The 18,760-nt window shown below is 43.7% G+C and overlaps 1 protein-coding gene across 1 annotated transcript in view; it reads left to right on the forward strand.

Moving 5' to 3' along the window:
- The window catches only part of INTS7 (integrator complex subunit 7), a 92,422-nt gene extending 82,694 nt beyond the window's left edge, over positions 1–9,728 (forward strand). Inside the window, exons 17-20 of the mRNA XM_042924937.1 lie at positions 17–149; positions 3,793–3,891; positions 5,172–5,357; positions 8,451–9,728. Coding sequence (XP_042780871.1) covers positions 17–149; positions 3,793–3,891; positions 5,172–5,357; positions 8,451–8,738 — 706 coding nt within the window. The 3' untranslated portion in view covers positions 8,739–9,728. The remainder of the gene's footprint in view (positions 1–16; positions 150–3,792; positions 3,892–5,171; positions 5,358–8,450) is intronic.
- Positions 9,729–18,760: the final 9,032 nt, after the last annotated feature.

Consider the following 18,760-nt stretch of genomic DNA (forward strand, 5'->3'; position numbering starts at 1 on the left):
ACTGATTTGACCTCAGTTTCCAGGAATACGGATCTACTGGAGCGGCCCATGCTGACAGTGAATATGAGAGGAGAATGATGTCTGTGTATAATCATGTCTTGGAGGAAGTGGAATCACTCAATCGGAAATATACCCCTGTTTCTTACATGGCAAGTGACATTTGTTTTATTGAGTTTTCATTACATAGATAGAAGTGGGTTTTTATCCAACACTTACTAACCATGTGAATTCGTCAAATTCCCCTCTCTGCCTGTTTTCTGCTGTGCCTATTTTGTAAGGGTTAATAATTGCTGTGAGGATGAAATGAGCTAATCCATGGAGCACTTAGCACATCTCTCACTGCTATAGAGTTACGTCAATGTGTCAAATCTGCTCTACCAGAATGCACTTTTTTTTTCCTTTTAACAATTGAACTGAAGTTGCAATAGTTCTCAACCCTGGCTACACGTTAGAATCACTTTGGGAGTTTTTTTAAAAAAATAAATCACTACCCAGGCCCCACTCCAGACCAAGTAACTTTGAATCTCCGCAGTTGAGGCCCAGGCATTAGTATTTATAAAAAGCTCCCAGGTGATTGATTCTGTCCTGCCACCAGGGTTGAGAACCACTGGCCAATTGAAACAGAACTGTGCTCGTCATCTACAAGGCAGTGAATCACTTCCTGCCAGATGATGCCACTGATGTCCTTTTAGCCTGCTGAATCTATTGCCTTTGGCCCTGTTCAGCTCTTCCTCTTCCTTCAGTTTCCTCCATCACAGGACAGACTGACACACCTTCACCCAGATTTTCTCCTCCCTGTCTGGCCATTCCCCAAGTGTCTTAGTCAGCTCAGGCTCCTGTATCAAAATACCTGTAGACAGGCTGGCTTAAACAACAGGCACTTCTCTCTCATGGTTGTAGGGGCTGGAAAGTCCAGAACAAAGGTGGCAGCCAGTTTGGTTCCTGGTGACAACCCTCTTGCTGGCTTGTGGACAGCCACCTTCTCACTGTGCCCTCACACGTGGAAGAGAAAGGGAGCTCTGGTCTCTTTTTTTCTTGTAAGGACACTAATCGCATCATGGGGCCCCATCCTCATGACCTCATCCAACCCTCATACCCTCCCAAAAGCCATGTCTGCAATTACCAACATATTGGGAGATAGGGCTTCAATGCAGGAGTTTGGGGAAGCCACACATTCAGCCCATAACACCCCATCTGTGACCTTATACCTTGGAGAGTTTCCCTTGCCTTGGCTACCCATTAGATGCTGACATTCCCTGTAGCTCTTTTCTGGCTCCCGCTCTTCTCGCTCTGTACTCTCACCCGTTATCAGGTGTTTAAGAAGAAATTGGTAAGGTATGTTGTTGAAGAGTTAGATTAGATTTTCAGGACAGATACATTCCCTGACATAAGATCGTCAATACGTATTTGCTGAGTTGAATTGACCTGGGTGGTTGTTTGACAGAGACTTGGTTGCTAAGGGACAGAGTAAAGATTCTCTTTGAAGGAAATACACACATCCATGCAAGACATTGATTAGATGTCAAAAAATATAAAGGCTGGGGGCACCTGGGTGGTTCATTCGGTTGAGCATCCTACTCTTGGTTTCAGCTTGGGTCATGCTCTCACGGTTCGTGTGTTCAAGCCCCACAGCTTGGGATTCTCTCTCTGCCCCTCCCCCTACTCTTGCACATGCCCTCTCTCTCTCTCTCTCTCTCTCTCTCTCTCTCTCAAATAAACTTTAAAAAAAATACAAAGGCTGTAAAGTATCAGACTCAACAAAGAAGAGCGTGTTGGTGCTATGCTAGTCCTCCTTCTGGCTTACTAACTACACTACGTGCCTCCGTATTTCCAGACTGTTAACTATAATGGTAATCTGCTCCTAACACACCTATGCACATGTGCCCAAGGGGCCATCGGCCTCAGAGGCACTCCACACTCTCCATATGGGGAATTGCAAAATCTGCCTCCATTCTTTTAAAAGAGAGAATGGTGCCTTTTTGCCCCAGAACAGCCTGAGGGCACTTGGGTCCCCTAAGTCCAGCCTTTAAAGAGGTTTCTCTCCTAAAATACTGTTGGCATCAGACTTCCACCACCAGTAGGATGTCCCTGCAAGTGCTTCCCAGATTCCTCGTTGCAGGAAAGTGAATAATGTTGCCTTAGCAGTTAAACCTGAAGAAATAGACCCAATGTGTTTGAATCTGTGTTGTGGTTTTCTCAAGTAATAGACCTGGCATTTGTATTAGGAGTCTCTTGGGCACGAAATGTTCAACAGCCTGAAACCAATAAGGAGCGGATTCTTCTGGCCTAGAGCCTTAATGCCCAGCTGTTTAAAATTGTTCACAAACATAGGCAACTAGGTGGCACTGTGCTTAGAATCAGCAGCTCAGAAGGGCAGACAGCACAGTAGAGTGGCTTGCAGCTTCAGGCCATTGGTGGGGAAGTAGACTGAGGAGGGGAGGGGAGGGTACGCCAACAGGAGCAGTTCTAGGTCACCTCAGGTTACAAGTGTTCTGATGGTGCTGTAATTTTTTTTTTCTCTTAAGTTTGCAAACCATTGGTGAAATAGAAAACATCACTGAACTAAGAGTCAAGCAACCCAGGTTCTAGTCCCAGCTTGTCCCATTACCTGTCTGGGTGACCTGTGTTATCAGCAGAATTGAGGATTAGACTGGGTGATCTTTGCAGTATCTTTGACGGTGTCACAGTTGTATGTTCATCTCCAAACTCACCAAGTTGGATACATTAAATACGTACAGTTTTTTGTATGTCGGTCATACCTCAATAAAGTGGTTTTAAATACATACATACATACATACATACATATAATATCTCAGAACTCTTTTAAGTTCTAGTTGTGTGGCTCCTCTTACTAAGACTCAAAGGATTCATTGTAGTGATTCTCTTCAGCTATGCTGGGATTTTCAAAACTCAGTTAAATTTGTGAAATAGATATTTGAAATAAAGTATTCTATTAAAATTTCAGAATTCCATAGAGTTGGACTGTATTGTCATTCTTCATCTGAATTCCAGTAAGTTTCCCCCATTGCTCACTCTGGGGCTATAGGGACAGGGAAGCCACCATGTGGAGATGGAGATGGAGATGCGATGGAAGAATGAGGACGTCAGGGTTCGTGGGATTTGGTGTCTGGCCTCGGACATCGATATACTGCTCTGGCTTCTTTACCATATTTTCTTTATCCTACTTTAACATACAATAGTTACTCTATGTTGTAGTAACTAAAATCATTATATAATAATATATCTAATAGTTCTAAGTGTTATGGAAATGCAAAGTTTGTGCATTATTTTGCCTTGAGGATTTTCTTCTACATTTACTTTTTATTTTATCGAATATACTTCAAAGTAAAGTAAAAATCTGCAATTGTATTCCTTGACATGAGAGATTTGGCAAACATTTGGGTGTTATGCCTATTTCCTGATAGGTATGTACCTTTGCAATAATCATAGGACCATTTGTACTTTAAAAAAAAATTTTTTTTAACGTTTATTCATTTTTGAGAGATGGAAAGAGACAGAGCATGAGTGGGGGAGGGGCAGAGAGAGAGAGAGAGGGAAACACAGAATCGGAAGCAGGCTCCAGGCTCTGAGCTGTCAGCACAGAGCCCGACGTGGGGCTTGAACTCACAGATTGCGAGATCATGACCTGAGCCAAAGTCAGACGCTTAACCAACTGAGCCACCCAGGTGCCCCAACCATTTCTACTTTTTAAACTTCTTCCTTAAAGTACCATTTGTTGATGAAATTTGGAAATTTATTTTTATTTGACTTAGTTTCTTTTCTTCCCCCCAGCATACAGCATGCCTCTGCAATGCCATCATTTCCTTGCTGAAAGTTCCTCTTTCATTTCAGAGATATTTTTTCCAGAAACTGCAGTCTACCAGCATCAAGGTAATAATAGCAAGAATAGAGGTTAATACTGATTAAAAACCCAGTTACCTTTTGAAGAATATGTGGGATAGAGCTCTGCTTCAGGATCTTACCTTTGGTTTTGATGAAACTTACAGCCTTTAGTTGTGAATTTCTTCTCCCTTTACTGAGTGGTTTGGTGAAAGGAACGGGATTTGGGGATTAAACCCTCTCCCTTGTGACCTGTCAGTGCCAGATGCAGTGAGACAGGTGTTTGGGTACCTGGAGCTCTGTCCCTTGTCTCCAAGAATAATTTGAGAGGTTTCATGATAGTCACCTACAAGGATCTTGAGCTGAGTCCGTGTGTGATTGGACTTTCCAGACCCAGAATAAATCAGGTCCAATAAAACATCACCAGTCCTACCTCCAGGGCACTTTTGTCTGTGAATATCCAGTTTTGAGGAGCTGGCCAATGAGAAGAGCTAGTATTTGAAAATATGTAAGCCACTCAACATTCAAAAATGTATTTTTGATTCAGAGAATGGAATTTTTGGGAAAGGAGGAAAACTGTCACCCGCAAGAGGTTTTCTAGGTTATCCCTGGCAGTAAATGTCTTCCGTGCACTTTGCATATCCATTCGAATGTTTTGGGTTGCATTTCAGAATGACGTGAATAATAAGGAAAATTGATTACCTTAGGTAAGATGTGTGCAGGGTTGATTGAGGCAATGCTCAACATTATCAGAAAGACCCAATTTCTTCCATCTCTTCATTTAGCAGAATTTGGGCTTTCAGTAGTTTAAGTGTATTGGGGATTTTAAATATGTTTTTAAATAAAAAACTACTCTAATGAGAGGTTTGAAATTGACTTTTATACCATTGTGACTTGATTTTATGTGTAATCCTAGAATATTAAGTACGTTTGCCTTTGAATTTAGTGTATTTAAAATTACGAAAGACCAGAGGACAGCCTCTAGATATGAAAATTTACATGATGCATTTCTGTACTGGAATTGGTTCCTTGTCAAAGAAAGGCCCCACCACAGAAATGGGCAAGAATAGTGCCTTCACTTTTTTCTAATCCTCTTTTACCCTCACACAGAACTGGGGTTTGACGTAGAAAACACAGTGGTATTTAAAAGGAAGCATTAGGAGAAGGAACCCTTGACCTTAAAGGTACATCTGCCTGCTTGTCCTGGCATAGCCAGGTCGTTAGTTGTATGTGTAACGTTGTAACCTGTAAATAATAATTAGCACAAACTTGTCTGTCAGGAGAGAGCTTGCTCTTGCTTGTTAGCATTTATTTTAATGTTGGTATTCTAGCTTGCTCTGTCGCCGTCCCCCCGGAACCCTGCAGAGCCCATCGCGGTCCAGAATAACCAGCAGCTGGCACTAAAGGTAGAGGGAGTGGTTCAACATGGATCAAAACCAGGACTCTTCCGCAAAATTCAGTCCGTCTGTCTGAATGTTTCTTCTACACTACAGAGTAAATCTGGACAAGACTACAAGGTAATTTAGAAAAGAGGCAGAGTTATGATGTGGATTTTATCAACTTACATTAATGGAAGTTTTCTAGTGCTAAGCAGACTGCAGTTACACCTCCTAACAGATGAGATACGGACACAAGTTAAAAGTACATTCTCAGGCTTGAGGGGGCTCGTGAACAGCACTTCTCTTTTCCCTGCCTGAGCCAGCTGATGGAGAAACATCCAGGCAGACAGTAATCAGATACGAGTTTTATTATTATAGCTGTCGGGAAACCCCGCTCAGGTATCTGGCAACAGGGACTTCTAGCTTTGTACCACTGAATTTTCCCACCAGCCTCAGCCCGCACACACAAGAGCCTGCCCCTGTAAAACTGATGGTAGGAAGGAGCGCCCTGAGTCCCAGAGAAGGCAAAGAGAAGATCTTAGCTCCCCGTGCTCAGTTCCTACCCAGAAACTCCCCATCAGTAGGATTTACCTCCTTCCCTGGAGACCAGTACTGCCCATCTAATGAAAAGTCCCTCCACATGGAGGGAAACCTCAGGACTGAGGGAATAAGTGCTCCCTTTCCCCCAAAAAGCACACATCGAATTATTTTTCTCTATTTTAAGGGAATTGTAGCATTTTCCCCCAAAAAGGCTATACAACATTGACAGGCATGGTCAGATAAAGTAAAATCTTTCCTTAAGGGTGTAACCCTAGGAATTGGCTGCTTTGAGAAATCACGAGGTAGGTAACCAAAAATCGTGCTTGCTTTGTTAGCTGAGACTGGGATGCTGAGTACCGTGGAATACCAGTATTCCAAATGCAGAGTGTTCCTTTCTGTGGACATCTCTTTCTGGTTCCTTGATGGTTTATTCACAGTAAATGGAACAAGGGAACAAGTACACAGTTGTAGGGACGGAGTTGTTCAGATGCCCACATTGGTTGTATCCGGGTTTATTGTGGGCACGCTTGAACTGAGCTCCATAGCAAGGAAAGGAGTATTAGTAGAAATATAAAAAGAGAGCATTTTATTCTCTTTGGTGGTTTTAGGCTAAAAACCCAAGAGAAGGTGTGGCTTAGGCCGTTTTTACTTTCTTTACTTTGGTAACTTTCTCCTCCTTCTTTGCCCACTCTGATATGGCTCAGCCTTTATTCTCTTCTCTTCCTCTCTGACTCCCACAACACGGAGCATGGTGCCTTATGTAGCAAATATTTGATGAATGATGAAAAAAAAATCATTTACTGTATTTGGAGTACAACTGCTATGTTCGTGGGTGATCCCTGTTGTCACAGAAGATCCTAGTGAGAATTTACATAGTTAACTTACCCCTTTCAACAGCTGTCTCCTCACTTTGAGTTTGAGAGAACAGTAACGATGATTCTTATTGTTCCTTGTATATGATTTCCACTCTTAAGAAAAAAACCTTCAAACCAGTCTTCTGCTTATTGACTTCCCTCTGGAGGCATTGCTTAATGCCCGGAAGCTGATATAAGTTATATAGGACAGGATTGCTCTGTTGTGTTACATGCAGTGAGTTCTCAACTTGAAATGCATCATCCATTCAGAGCGATCAGGTTGCCTTGGCCTATTTCTGGTCCTTTTAAGGAAGTTCTTGTTTGGTAGGCATGTTGTTTAGGGACATAAAACCCCTATAGAAGTTGTGCAAACAAACAAAACCGGGCTTATAAATCTAAGATCTTGAATTGGTCAGTGACTTCATTCCATTGCTGTTACGGAAAGATTAACCTGTTCCCTGAGTCACAAAGCTTCAGGGCACATTTATATCATTAATTATACAACAGAAACACACACATAAATGTAGAACAATCTGGCCAAATATTCATTAAGGTTACCTGTGTATGCATTCTCAGAATAAGTGTCTCTCTTAACATACTTCATCTTAGGTACAGGTCAGGGTATACCAGCAAGTGTTACTCTGTTCTTTGAAGGACAAAGGCATGAGTGTCTAGCTACATAAGTGAACAAGCCCATAAATCTGTATTTTAGAATATATTGTGCTGCCCATCTGAACAAGACACTGATTATTAAATGAGCACTGTACAAGTTATAAAGTTAATTTGTTTTAAAGAGGGAGGGTTGACTGTATTAAGTAATACAAAATCAGACTGGCTAGGAGGAGGAACCCTAACTTGTGTTTACTTAGAGTTATGTTCTTTTTCAGTCTCTTAGATTTCAAACTCCCTGAAACAGGTGATTGTACCCTGTTTCTTCAGAATTTCTCTTTACAGACTAAAGAAAGATGGGAATCAGAGTTGGGGTTGGGTAAGCAAGTGTAAGAGGGGAATATTCTTTTCCACCCTCTTACAGTCTCCGGCTGGGCCTACGATTAAACTAACATTAAGGCACATTAACAGGAGAAAAGCATACAAGTTTGTTAGAATTGTACACATACATGGGAGTCTTCACAGGCAATGGAAACCCAGAGAAGTGACCAGAGCAGAAAGCTTATGTAACTTTTAGACAAAGAAACAGTAAATTTGTGGAGACTTAAAACAAATGGGCAGTAAAGAGGTGGGGACTGACTGGGAGAGAGATGGGGCGGCAGTCCGTGCATTTCAACCTTGATTCCCAGTCTCTGGTGATAAGGATGTTCTCCTTCTCTTGGTACAGAGAAGGCACCTTTCTCATGGGAGGTTTTATGGCCTGTTTTAGGTAAAAATGGCAAGGTCAGAGACCCTTCCTACATCCTCTGTTTCGCAAGTGCCTTTAGTTGAAAAGAATCAATGTGCCAAAGCAGCATTGTTTTGAAGAGGCGTGTCCTGAGCTCCTTCACAAGGAGGAAAGGCAGCATATGAAGGGGTCGAGACAGGCTCTGGGAGCTTGTTCTGGTAGTGAGGAGGTAGTATCACTTAGTGATAAAGAGTGTAGGCTCTGGAGTTCACCTGCCTTGGTTCAGATGCCAGTTCCACTACTCATTAGCTGTGTGAGCTTGGAGAAATGACTTAACCTCTCTGCCTCAGTGTTTTTATCTGTAAAACAAGGATAATAATAGTACCTACACCTCTTGGTTGTTTGCAGGGATTAAGTAAGCGCTTAGTACAGGGCCTACCTCACAGTAAGCACTCAGTACATATTAGCTATTACTATTATTTAACAATTTTTTCGTTCCAGATACCCATTGACAATATGACCAATGAGATGGAGCAGAGGGTTGAACCTCATAATGATTACTTCAGTACTCAATTTCTGTTGAACTTTGCTATCCTTGGAACTCACAACATTACAGTGGAATCTTCTGTGAAAGATGCCAATGGTATTGTATGGAAGACGGGTCCCAGAACTACCATATTTGTAAAATCCCTGGAAGACCCTTATTCCCAGCAAATTCGCCTACAACAACAGCAGGCCCAACAACCATTACAACAGCAGCAACAACGAAATGCCTACTCACGGTTTTAGCCACATGATGAATGCACTACAGACTTTACAGGAATTGATCAAATGGGCAAAAATAATTTGATTTTTCATATGGATTAAGATATAAAAGAATGTGGAGTCCATCTATTCATTGGTTTCTATAATGTCATACTCTGGCGAAAAAAAAGAGTTGGTTTTTCTTTAAAAATTTAATTTGAGAAATAATTGGATTCCTAGCCAGAAAGACGCTTTCCCCTTGTTCCTTCTCAAACCATGTCCTTTATCTTCTGTTTGACATTTTCATTGTTTTTCTGTTGCTGAGCCTTTCTTTCTCTTTCAAGAAAAGTCATGTGTTGGGATCACTGAATTCATATATTTGACTGATTTGTCCACCAAAACACATCACTCACTACCTGGCACAGACCTCTCATTCTGAGCTAGGCATTGGGAAGTGCTGACTAGTTGGTACGGAGGAGTCTGTGGGAGTAGAAACCGAGTTCTCCCCTAGACTGACTTCAGTGTGTCCCCTGAAACATCCAGTTTTCTGGGTTTTGAGAGGAAGCAGTCTAGCAGAATTGAAACATCCTGCTACATTATTTCAACTATTCACCTATATTTCTCTGTGCTAAAGCAATCTTAATTTATTGTTTTAGTATTTAATTGACCCCCCCCAAAACCAGCTAACAGTTACAAACAAAGATTGGCAAGTAATCATTTGTGTTTTCTAATATTTGTTTATATTATAGAGTTTTTACATTATTTCCAAGAGTGAAAAAAATCACTCACATGTAATATCTTAATCTTTTAAATTAGGAGGGCAGATCTTTTGATTGGTTTGGTTTCTTAAGTTATGTAATGCTAGACTTGATTGTCTAGAAAGAACAATCTATAGCACAACCTCAATTAGTTGGGATGCTCAGGGAATAGAAATTTTCTGGTTAGCCAGAAAATCCCTTTTTTTCTATCTCAATACTGGTTGAAAACCATTATATAAAATATAGTAATAATAAACTTTCTTGTCTTAACACAGTATACTAGATGTATTTTACCTGTTCGTTCTCGGTTTGGGATCATTCAGTGCTTGGGATCATGGTTTCCAAACAGCAGGGATCGTAGGGTTGCGCATATGCGTTCATGACGTGTGTGGGGCAGTTGGGCTGGAAGCAGTTCCCGAGATGGAGCTGGGCACCTTCCCTAGAGGTTCCCTTTTTATTTATTGATTTCTTTTTCTTTTTCTTTTTTTTTTTTTTTTTCCAATATATGAAGTTTATTGTCAAATTGGTTTCCATACAACACCCAGTGCTCATCCCAAAAGGTGCCCTCCTCAATACCCATCACCCCCCCCCCCCCCCCCCCCCCCCCCCGTCAACCCTCATAGAGGTTCCCTTTTTAAATAAATCTCCCATTTCCTTTGTTTGTGTTTTGTACTTTTTTTCCCTTTAAAGTCAACATTGGCTCAAAGAAAAAAAAAAATGAGTTGGTATTTCTTTTTCCCTTGTCATGTTGCCTCCAGGGATGAGAAGTGACTGGCGATTCGGGTCCCTCTGAGATTGCCGGGCTCGGGTGAGCTATTGTCCCTCTTCGCCATTGGCCAGCCAGAACATCATGGCAAAACGTACGAATCTCCAGTGTTGACTGTAGATGGCATCCCTTTATGTTCAGCCCCGTTGTACACAGTGCACGGTGTGCACAGTTGTGATAGCATCTGAGGGCACAGGCCTTAGGAAGAACCGCCAGAGGGGTGTGGAGGAGGCTACGGACCCCTTGACCTGCCAGGCGTGGAAAGAGCTGACTCAGCAAGCACAGGTTGTCCTTTTAGCTCTGATGAATTAGCTGAGTTACCTTGGACAAGTTACTCAATCTCTCTAGGCTAGTTTCCTTGTCTCTAAGATGACTGAATTAGACTGGATCTCTTCAAGTCAATCTAGAGTTTTTATCAGGTGACTGAAAGACTAAAAGACCAAAAAAAAAAAAAAAAGACTCTTAAATTAGGGGAGAAATTTTTTTTTTTAATTAAGTGTCTATTTTCAGAATGAAATTTTATAATGTCGTTGTCAGGTTTCTGGTACTGTTTTGAAGCAGAATTCTCAAGAGGCAAATCTTGTAAGCCTCCAGCCCTCCCCAGTTCCCTTGAGACCTGCCCAAATTTTATGTTCTTTTTTTTTTTTTAAACCGTTTATTGTTTTTTTTGAGAGAGAGAGAGAGACAGGACACGAACAAGGGAGGGGCAGAGAGAGAGGGAGACACAGAATTCGAGGCAGCTCCAGGCTCCAAGCTATCAGCACAAGGCCGACGTGGGGCTCGAACTCAAAAACCGTGAGATCATGACCTGAGGTGGAGTCAGACGCTCAACCGGCTGAGCCACCCAGATGCCCCCCAAATTTTATGTTCTTAAAAGACCAGCTTTTGATAGCTGTAGTTATAAACTCTTTGATTTGGTGCACTGTAGGAATTAATCCAAATAGTTCAAAGTATGAAAATAACTCTGTGAAGCAAAAAAGGCTATTTTAATTGTGTCCGTTAGACCCAGGGTTAGAATTCTGATTTTATGTTTGGTATCATGTCTACTGCATTACTGGCATCAACTGTTAAGCAATTATTTGAAGTAAGGGGAAATTGTGTTTATAATTTCTACACTATAATTATAAATGAAAAAGAAAGATGAAGGAACAAAAGATACATGTATACTGATTGTGAAGTGAGCGTGTTCTGTGAATTTACAAATATGGATAAAAAAAGGGTATTGGCCGATCGATTCTAGGGAAGACAGGGCTGATTTTTCTGTGTTTAGTCATTTTGCATTATAACCTGGGGGGTCGGAGCACAGCCTTTGGAGCTACACCGTCTGGGTCCAAATCCTACGTACCTAACTTTGTGACCTTGCACAGGCTACTTGATACTTGATATCTCTCTGCCTCAGTTTCCTTACTCCTAAAATTGAGAAGTTTAATAGTGCTTCATGGGATAGGTGTGAGGATTAAGTGAGTTAACATAGACGTAGTATAGGAAAGCAATTAGAACAACCCTATAGCATATAGTAAGCAGATATACAGGTTCACTAGCATTGTTACTTCTATTATTATACCCTCCCGAATACTATTTTTCACAGTATTTGATCTTTCATAAGATCCATTCTTATTTTTAGCATTTTATTTATTCATAATAAAAGTTACCTTCCTCTGCTACTAAACACACATTTAAGCTTATCTTCCCACATTCTCAATTCGGGTATGTGGGGTAATAACAAAATAATGTTGACCTCAACAAAACGGAATTCCTGTCTACAACCAATACTATAAATCCTATTAATTAAAATATTTAAAGACATGTATGAAGAAGATCATGAAAATCCTTTCCAAAGCTGCTGATTGTCTTCAATGGTGACAGCAATAGTATATTGACCATTTAGAAATTAAAGTACTGTTATATTCCAGCTTGACCTAAGAGGTCTTGTGATAATGACCTTTCTAGCACAGACTAACCAAGGTGGCAGGTAATTTGCAGCTAGAGGCACTAAGTGACTTTTCACCTTGTGGTATAGTTCCTAGAAGAAGAAACCAAGATGCCCAGACGAGAGTCCCAGAGATGCCAGTTTGAGTTGTATTTGTAAGACTCCCTTGCCATGGATCCTTAGATTCGTCCCTTGGTCTTTCTGTGCCAACACTGGCCAGCATTGGGAGTGAGAGGATCCTGCCGCTTGGTATGTAGCGTATACGGAGCGCTTGTCGGATAGAAGGTTCCGTGATGAGGGAAATGTTCTAAGTCTGGCCTTCCAATATAGCCACTAGCCATATGTAGTTATTGAACATCTAAAATATGGCTACTGTGACTGAATCTTTTATTTGCTTTTAGTTCAGTTAAATTTAAAGAGCCTCACATGGCTACTGCCTGCAGAATTGGGACCGTGCAAGAGTGCGAAGAAAAAAAATTCTCTATTCCCTTAGGGCCTAGATAACTCTTAAATAGATTTCTAGATAAGAGGTCTGTCTACATTGGAATTTTTTGATGTCCTGAAGGTTTCACATGGAAGACTGTAAACGACAAGGAAGGTACTCGGGGTTTGTGGGTGTGCTTTGCTCCTAGGAATACTGTGCTGCTCAGACACCCAGCCCTGTTCTTTCTGTAGTTAACCCTTGGATTTAGCCTTTGTCAATCATCAACATTGAAAGTATGAGGTCCAAAAGTCTGGTGAGTGGGCTTAGATCTCCTCCCAACAGCCAGAGGTCATGGTCTCCCTTTTCACTTCTTGCTCAAGAACACAAAGACCTTTAACTCTATGGGCTGTGTATTTTATTGGCTTGAGTGCACCTCGGCCATTATTACCCCGTAGTATCTCCTGGTCTAACGTATTCATTCTATGAGCAGTTTAATTTTTAATTGCAGTTGGGATTTAAACAGAATGAGACATGTTTTTCTCCTTAACTAATATATGAAGGCCTAGAGCCATTGATTTCCACATTCTAATGTAGAATGCTAAATGTTGTAAATTTACTTTTTTCAAATCTACTGCAGGTACAAAACATTTTTCAGTCTATATCTTTTCCCTTCCTGCTTCCTTGCTAATCTCCCCCAAAGCAATTCTGTCATGTCCAGTCAAGTTTGTTGTGCAATAACTGTCCTCTGTTTAGGCTTGGTTAAAGATTGAAACTTGATGAAACGAGTTGAGGGACTGTTCTCCTCTCAGATCCTGTCTACAAGGGCTAGCTTTCGTCTTGTGGTACTTAGCTGGCAAACGGAGACTAAAAATATTTTTATTGTTGTTTGCAGTTATTTTTAGCAAATTATAAAGGTAAAATAATACTAACTCATTTGGCATTAGGAAATGAATCAGTCAGCAAAATGAACATCTCTACCCTCAGAAGTCAGGATGAGTTAAAGAAAATCAGATTGTTTTACAGAGAGAAAATATTCTCTACCTCACCTTTTGGTTTTCTTGGGAGATTCATGGGTGGGTTTTGATGAAGGTTCTTTGTGGCAAGAAGCAAAAATATTTCAAATGGAAAACCAAGACATCATAGAGCTAAATTAGGCTGAGGAATCGCGAGAAGATAGCAATGTCTAGTTGTGTGTCATGGAAGGTGAGGACAGGCAGTACTGCCCCAAGTCGACCCCCATCCCTGGAAGCAGTGACGCTAATGATGCTTTTTGCCTTATTCGTCCTCTCACTCTGGGGAGATGAGCAAAGTGATGACGCATTGCTAAGACTTGTGTCCCCCACCTGGCTTTCCCTTCCCACCCCAGCCACTAACAAAGGCAGATGTCATGTGTTAGGAAGGTCAGTTCTGAACCCTCCCAACATCCACACATAGGACAAGAGTAGATGAAAAGCCTACTGTGCAAATGCAAGCGGGGGACCTGGGGAGAAGGGCCTCCCTGTGAGCTCCACGCTATACCAGGCTCTGAGCTGGGCGTGGGAAATGCAAAAAACTGACAGGGACAGCCCTCAAGCAACTTGTAGTCTCTTGACAGAAGGAGACTTGTATTTCTACAGAACGTGGAGAGGGCTTTATAAAAGCTAGTGAGAGGGGCGCCTGGGTGGCTCAGTCGGGTAAGCGTCCGACTTCGGCCCAGGTCATGATCTCACAGTTTGTGAGTTTGAGCCCCGCGTAGGGCTCTGTGCTGACAACTCAGAGCCTGGAGCCTGCTTCGGATTCTGTGTCTTCCTCTCTCTGTCCTTCCCCCATTTGCACTGTCTCTGTCTCTTAAAAAATGAATAAATATTAAAAAAATTTTTTTTAATTAAAAAAAAAAAAAGCTATCGAGAGAGCCCAAAAGATGCCATTCCTGAAATTCTAATAGTGTCTCCCCTTGTATGCAACAGGACTGGCTCTTAGGCGATTAGAAAGCGGCCATCATTTGGCATTTTCTCCTTTTGCAGCACTTGGAAATGCAAGTGTCCCTTCCTCCTCAGACAGCTTCTTGACATAATCAGAGACCTATTGGGTACCTATTGGGTACCTATTCCTTGGAAGCCAGAGAGGAACGCAAGAGCATTGGGAAAAAAGATACACTCCTAAAGTGTAAAGTCAGTATTTGGCCTCAAGGAGATAGGAGCTTACACTCAAAAAGAATTAAATATTGTCTCATGTTGCAAAAACCACTGCTGCTTCTAGCCAGGCTGTTCAATGACACAAACCCCCAATGTCACATTCCAAGGTATCAGGGCCTTAGGGAGAAATCTGTCATCACAGAATCACTTAAGCAACATCAGATCTATCCTACTTAGTGGTTACAGTGTCCCCTGGGATGCTCAAAAGCATATTGGCCCTGGCTAGAATCGTCTCTCAGGGAGTGAGCTCATCAGGAATCTCTCCTTGAGGGCCCTTGACACAGGAGAGGGCCCATGAGTCTGTCCTAAGCAGTACCTCTCCTTCCTCCCTCAAGCGGCTGGGGCCAGGAGTAGCTGATGGAAAGCACTTTTCCTTCCTCCTGAGCACTAAAGCTACCTCAGCTGACATCACAGGGCTCTGTAGCTCAGTCAGCAACATTCGTCTGAGCTGGAGTTTGTGAATTTGGACAGATTCCCCCGATCTGTGCCAAAGGCACAGCCAACAAGGACACAAACAATTCGGAGAACGGGTGACCTTTTTTATTCATTCACCAAATAAATGTTTATCGGATGCGTCCAGGGTACCCGGAACTGGGCTTATGATGGACAAGCTCCTTGGGTTTATGGCCCTGACACTTGTGTTTGCGCAGACCGTGGGAGGGAAGGCTGTGAGAAACCCACCATGCTCTTGATTTATGCTGGTGGATCTGAGCTTCTGATCATTTGCTCCAGTGAAAGGGGAAAAGGATGTCTGGACAGGACTGTCGAGGCTAGAGTCCTCGTGGTTTCCAGGGCGGCCCTTCAGTAAAGTGCTTAGTCTGATGCGGCTCCTTGTGTATCTGTCGTCTTCACGCCTCGCTAAGTTCTTCCTTCTGTCCAACTTAAGCCCCTCATGGCAGTCAGCCTCCTGCTTCTCTGTGTTTGAGGGAAATGGAAAACTCCCCAAAACCACGGTCATGGGGAAATAGCTCTAATCAAAACAGTCTCCCCTGACCCCAGCTATACCAGACCCTCCAGACCTGGCAGAAACCCCCTTGCCCTGATCCTTCAGCCAGACACGAGAGCTGGTCCCCTTGTGTGACCGGTACCCAACCCAGTCTTGGGTACGGTTTGCTGCCCAGCCTTCAGGGTTGGCACAAATGTGGACAAATGGTGGCTAAAGTTGCCACGTCCCGTTCATAGGAACAGGCAGCTCCCTGTGCTGTCCCATGCCCCATATCAGCCGTTTGGCTATTTTCAGGGTCTCTGTTTCCTTTCATACTGCCTCTGGGAGCCCTGGGTGCTTCATCTGTGAAATGGGGCTGATGACTGCCCTTTGAAGAGTTGTCAGTATTAAATGTAATGATACATGTACCAAGCCTGCTCCTTGGCAAGGACCCACCAAATGTTGCCTTCGGCCTCTCTGGTCAAGTGGCCAGCGTGGCCTGGTGGCCCAGAGAACAACAAGAAGAGAAACCAGCCTTCTGGAACAGCGATGTTTGTCTCAGATCATCTCATCTCCATCTTAAAGGAAGATGACGTCCCAGGGCATTTGAGGACCTAAAAGTACTAAAATGTCTTAGACTCACTAGAAATTTATTATTCTCTCTGGGGAGGAGGGCATTTACATTTATCGGCATCCTTGTCAGCATCATCTTTGGGCCCAGTGGGGAGGGAAAAATAGAGAAATGTCACCAGTGCAATGAGCCAACCCAGGCTTCTCTGTCATTTGGAGTTATTTAGCAGCTGCAAAATAAGTGGGCTTATATCCAGACTTAGTTCTTTGCCATCAAATCTACTGGACAGACGCCCCAGGATTCAATGGACACTTTCTGACAGAACGTAACTATTTTCCTACCGATCAGAGTTTGCCATTACCCCCAAACTCGGACCATGAGGCACAGAGGCTGAAGATTGAGATGTTTAGGTTGGCTAGAAGGAAGAACTTCGTGAACTGTGAAAATAATTAAATACTAAAGGAAGGAGGCATTTGGACTGTGTGAGCTATTCGGTCCAAACAGAAGGATGTGTTTGCCAGTTACCTCTCTGGAGGCAGAAGGATGGACCGTCGGACCTCCTGGCCCATTCCATCAGCAGGAGCTCTTGGCGGCCGCAGCGTCCCCAGCTGAGGGCTCTGCCTGGGAGACGGGGTGTGGCCCTCCTCCCCACCAGGCACGTGCCCTCCAGACAGTACTCGGGCACTGCGGCTGCAGATATTAATAACCCCTGCTTGACTCTTTCTGGCTTTAGGGTAAATGCCTCTGGACACTGCCCAGAAGGACAAGGGAACCGAGGTGGGAGGAGGGCTGGGGGGCGGGGGTCAGGCTTGACGGCTGAGAAGAGAGGGGTGGCGAAGAGGTTATGTTTCCTCTCACCTCCTCAGTGAGTGTCTGTGTGTGTGTATATGAGATACGTGTCTAGCCAAAGGGAGGAGCTGCCCTACTTTTGAGGGAGGGAGACTGGCCTTCACAACGTTCTCTCCTTCTGTCCCTACTACCATCATGCTTGCTCACAACCTCATTATGTCTTCCTGGATATCACCTTCACTTCCTGTTTTCCTTGCTGCCAGTCTCTGTCTCCTCAGGAATCCGTACTTCCCATTGCTCCCCAATTCACTCGTCTGGACCAAAACTTTCATTCCCACTGGGTTCTCGAAACAGCCCCAATTCGTCAGTGTGTCATTGAAGACTCCCCCCCCCCCCGCCCCCCGCCGGCCAATGAGACGTCAGCCTAGCGGCCGGGAGGGCCTCACCTCTGGCCACACTTGCGTGGATAGCCCAGTCTGTGGGAAAACTGGCTTCTTGGACATCCCCAGAGCTCAGTCTGCACTTTTTCACCGCCATGGTTTTGTTCATATCTTCCCTCCACTTGAATGCTCCTCTCGGCATCACTGAAAAGTCTGTTCATCCCTCCGTGGGCAGATTCTCCAGCCAGGTGCAGGATTTCTGCATGGCCCGTATCCTATTCAATATGGTGTGAAGCAGTCAGGCTGCTTGGCCCTTGGGCAGGCATAAAGGAGGACACGTCGTAGCTAACGTTACCATGTCCTGCTGATGAGAACAAATGGCTCCCTCCACTGTCCGCCCCCACCCCACTGGCCTGTGGCTATTCTCTGGCCTCCAGCCCTCACTCATCCCTGCAAGGAGCAGCCCTGTCTGATCTGCCCGCCGGCCCGCTGTTCACCTTAGAGATCAGAGGTGTGGAACCAGCTTTCTGCTGTTTCTGAGCTCTGAGAAGTGTAATGGTGGGAGCACAGCCTACAGGTATCACGGGGCCCAGCAGAGGTCCAGAGTACAGCTCAGGTTCTGATCTAAGGCCTGAGGCAGGCGGGAGAGGACCAGTGCCTAGAGCTCATGAGAAAAAAAAAAAATTGTTTTTAATGTTTATTTATTTTTGAGAGAGAGATTGAGGAATAGATAATCCTAAGTAGGCTCCATGCTATCAGTGCAGAGCCCAATGCAGGGCTTGAACTCACAAACATGAGATCATGACCCGAGCCGAAATCAAAAGTCGGACCCTTAACTGACTGAGCCACCCACGTACCCCAAGTAAAAAAAAAATTTTTAAAGATCATTTATTCGGCTCTTTCCTTGGAGTCCTCTTCACTCTCCTCCAGCAGCAGCTGGAATTGGTCAGAACTTAGAATGCGTTGATACTTTGCGAGCTTTGGTTTCTGGCCGGGTTCTTCCCGGTGCATCCTCTCTTCATCCCTTGCTCTCTCCCTGCCTTTCGTCTCCGTGGACTGATTGAGTGCTTGTTCTATGCAGGGCACTGCCTGGGTAGAGTCCGTGCTCTCAGGAAGCTTTGGTGGGTAGTCGTCACATACGTCAGGGTGACAGTGTTTGTCCGTGGTGCTGAGGGCTAGCTGAGGTGCCAAGCGTGCACAGAGGGGGACACTGAGAAGCACTCTGCGTCATTATTCTCATTGACTCAGGAGGTATATAAAGTGCCGTCCAGAAGAGCCCGTGGGAGGTGAAATGGGCAATGGAGGGCACCAAGCAAGAAAGGGGAAGGAGAGGAAGCGGAGGTGGCTTTT

The sequence above is a fragment of the Panthera leo genome, chromosome F3 (genome assembly GCF_018350215.1).
Source record: "Panthera leo isolate Ple1 chromosome F3, P.leo_Ple1_pat1.1, whole genome shotgun sequence".
Lineage (NCBI taxonomy): Eukaryota > Metazoa > Chordata > Mammalia > Carnivora > Felidae > Panthera > Panthera leo.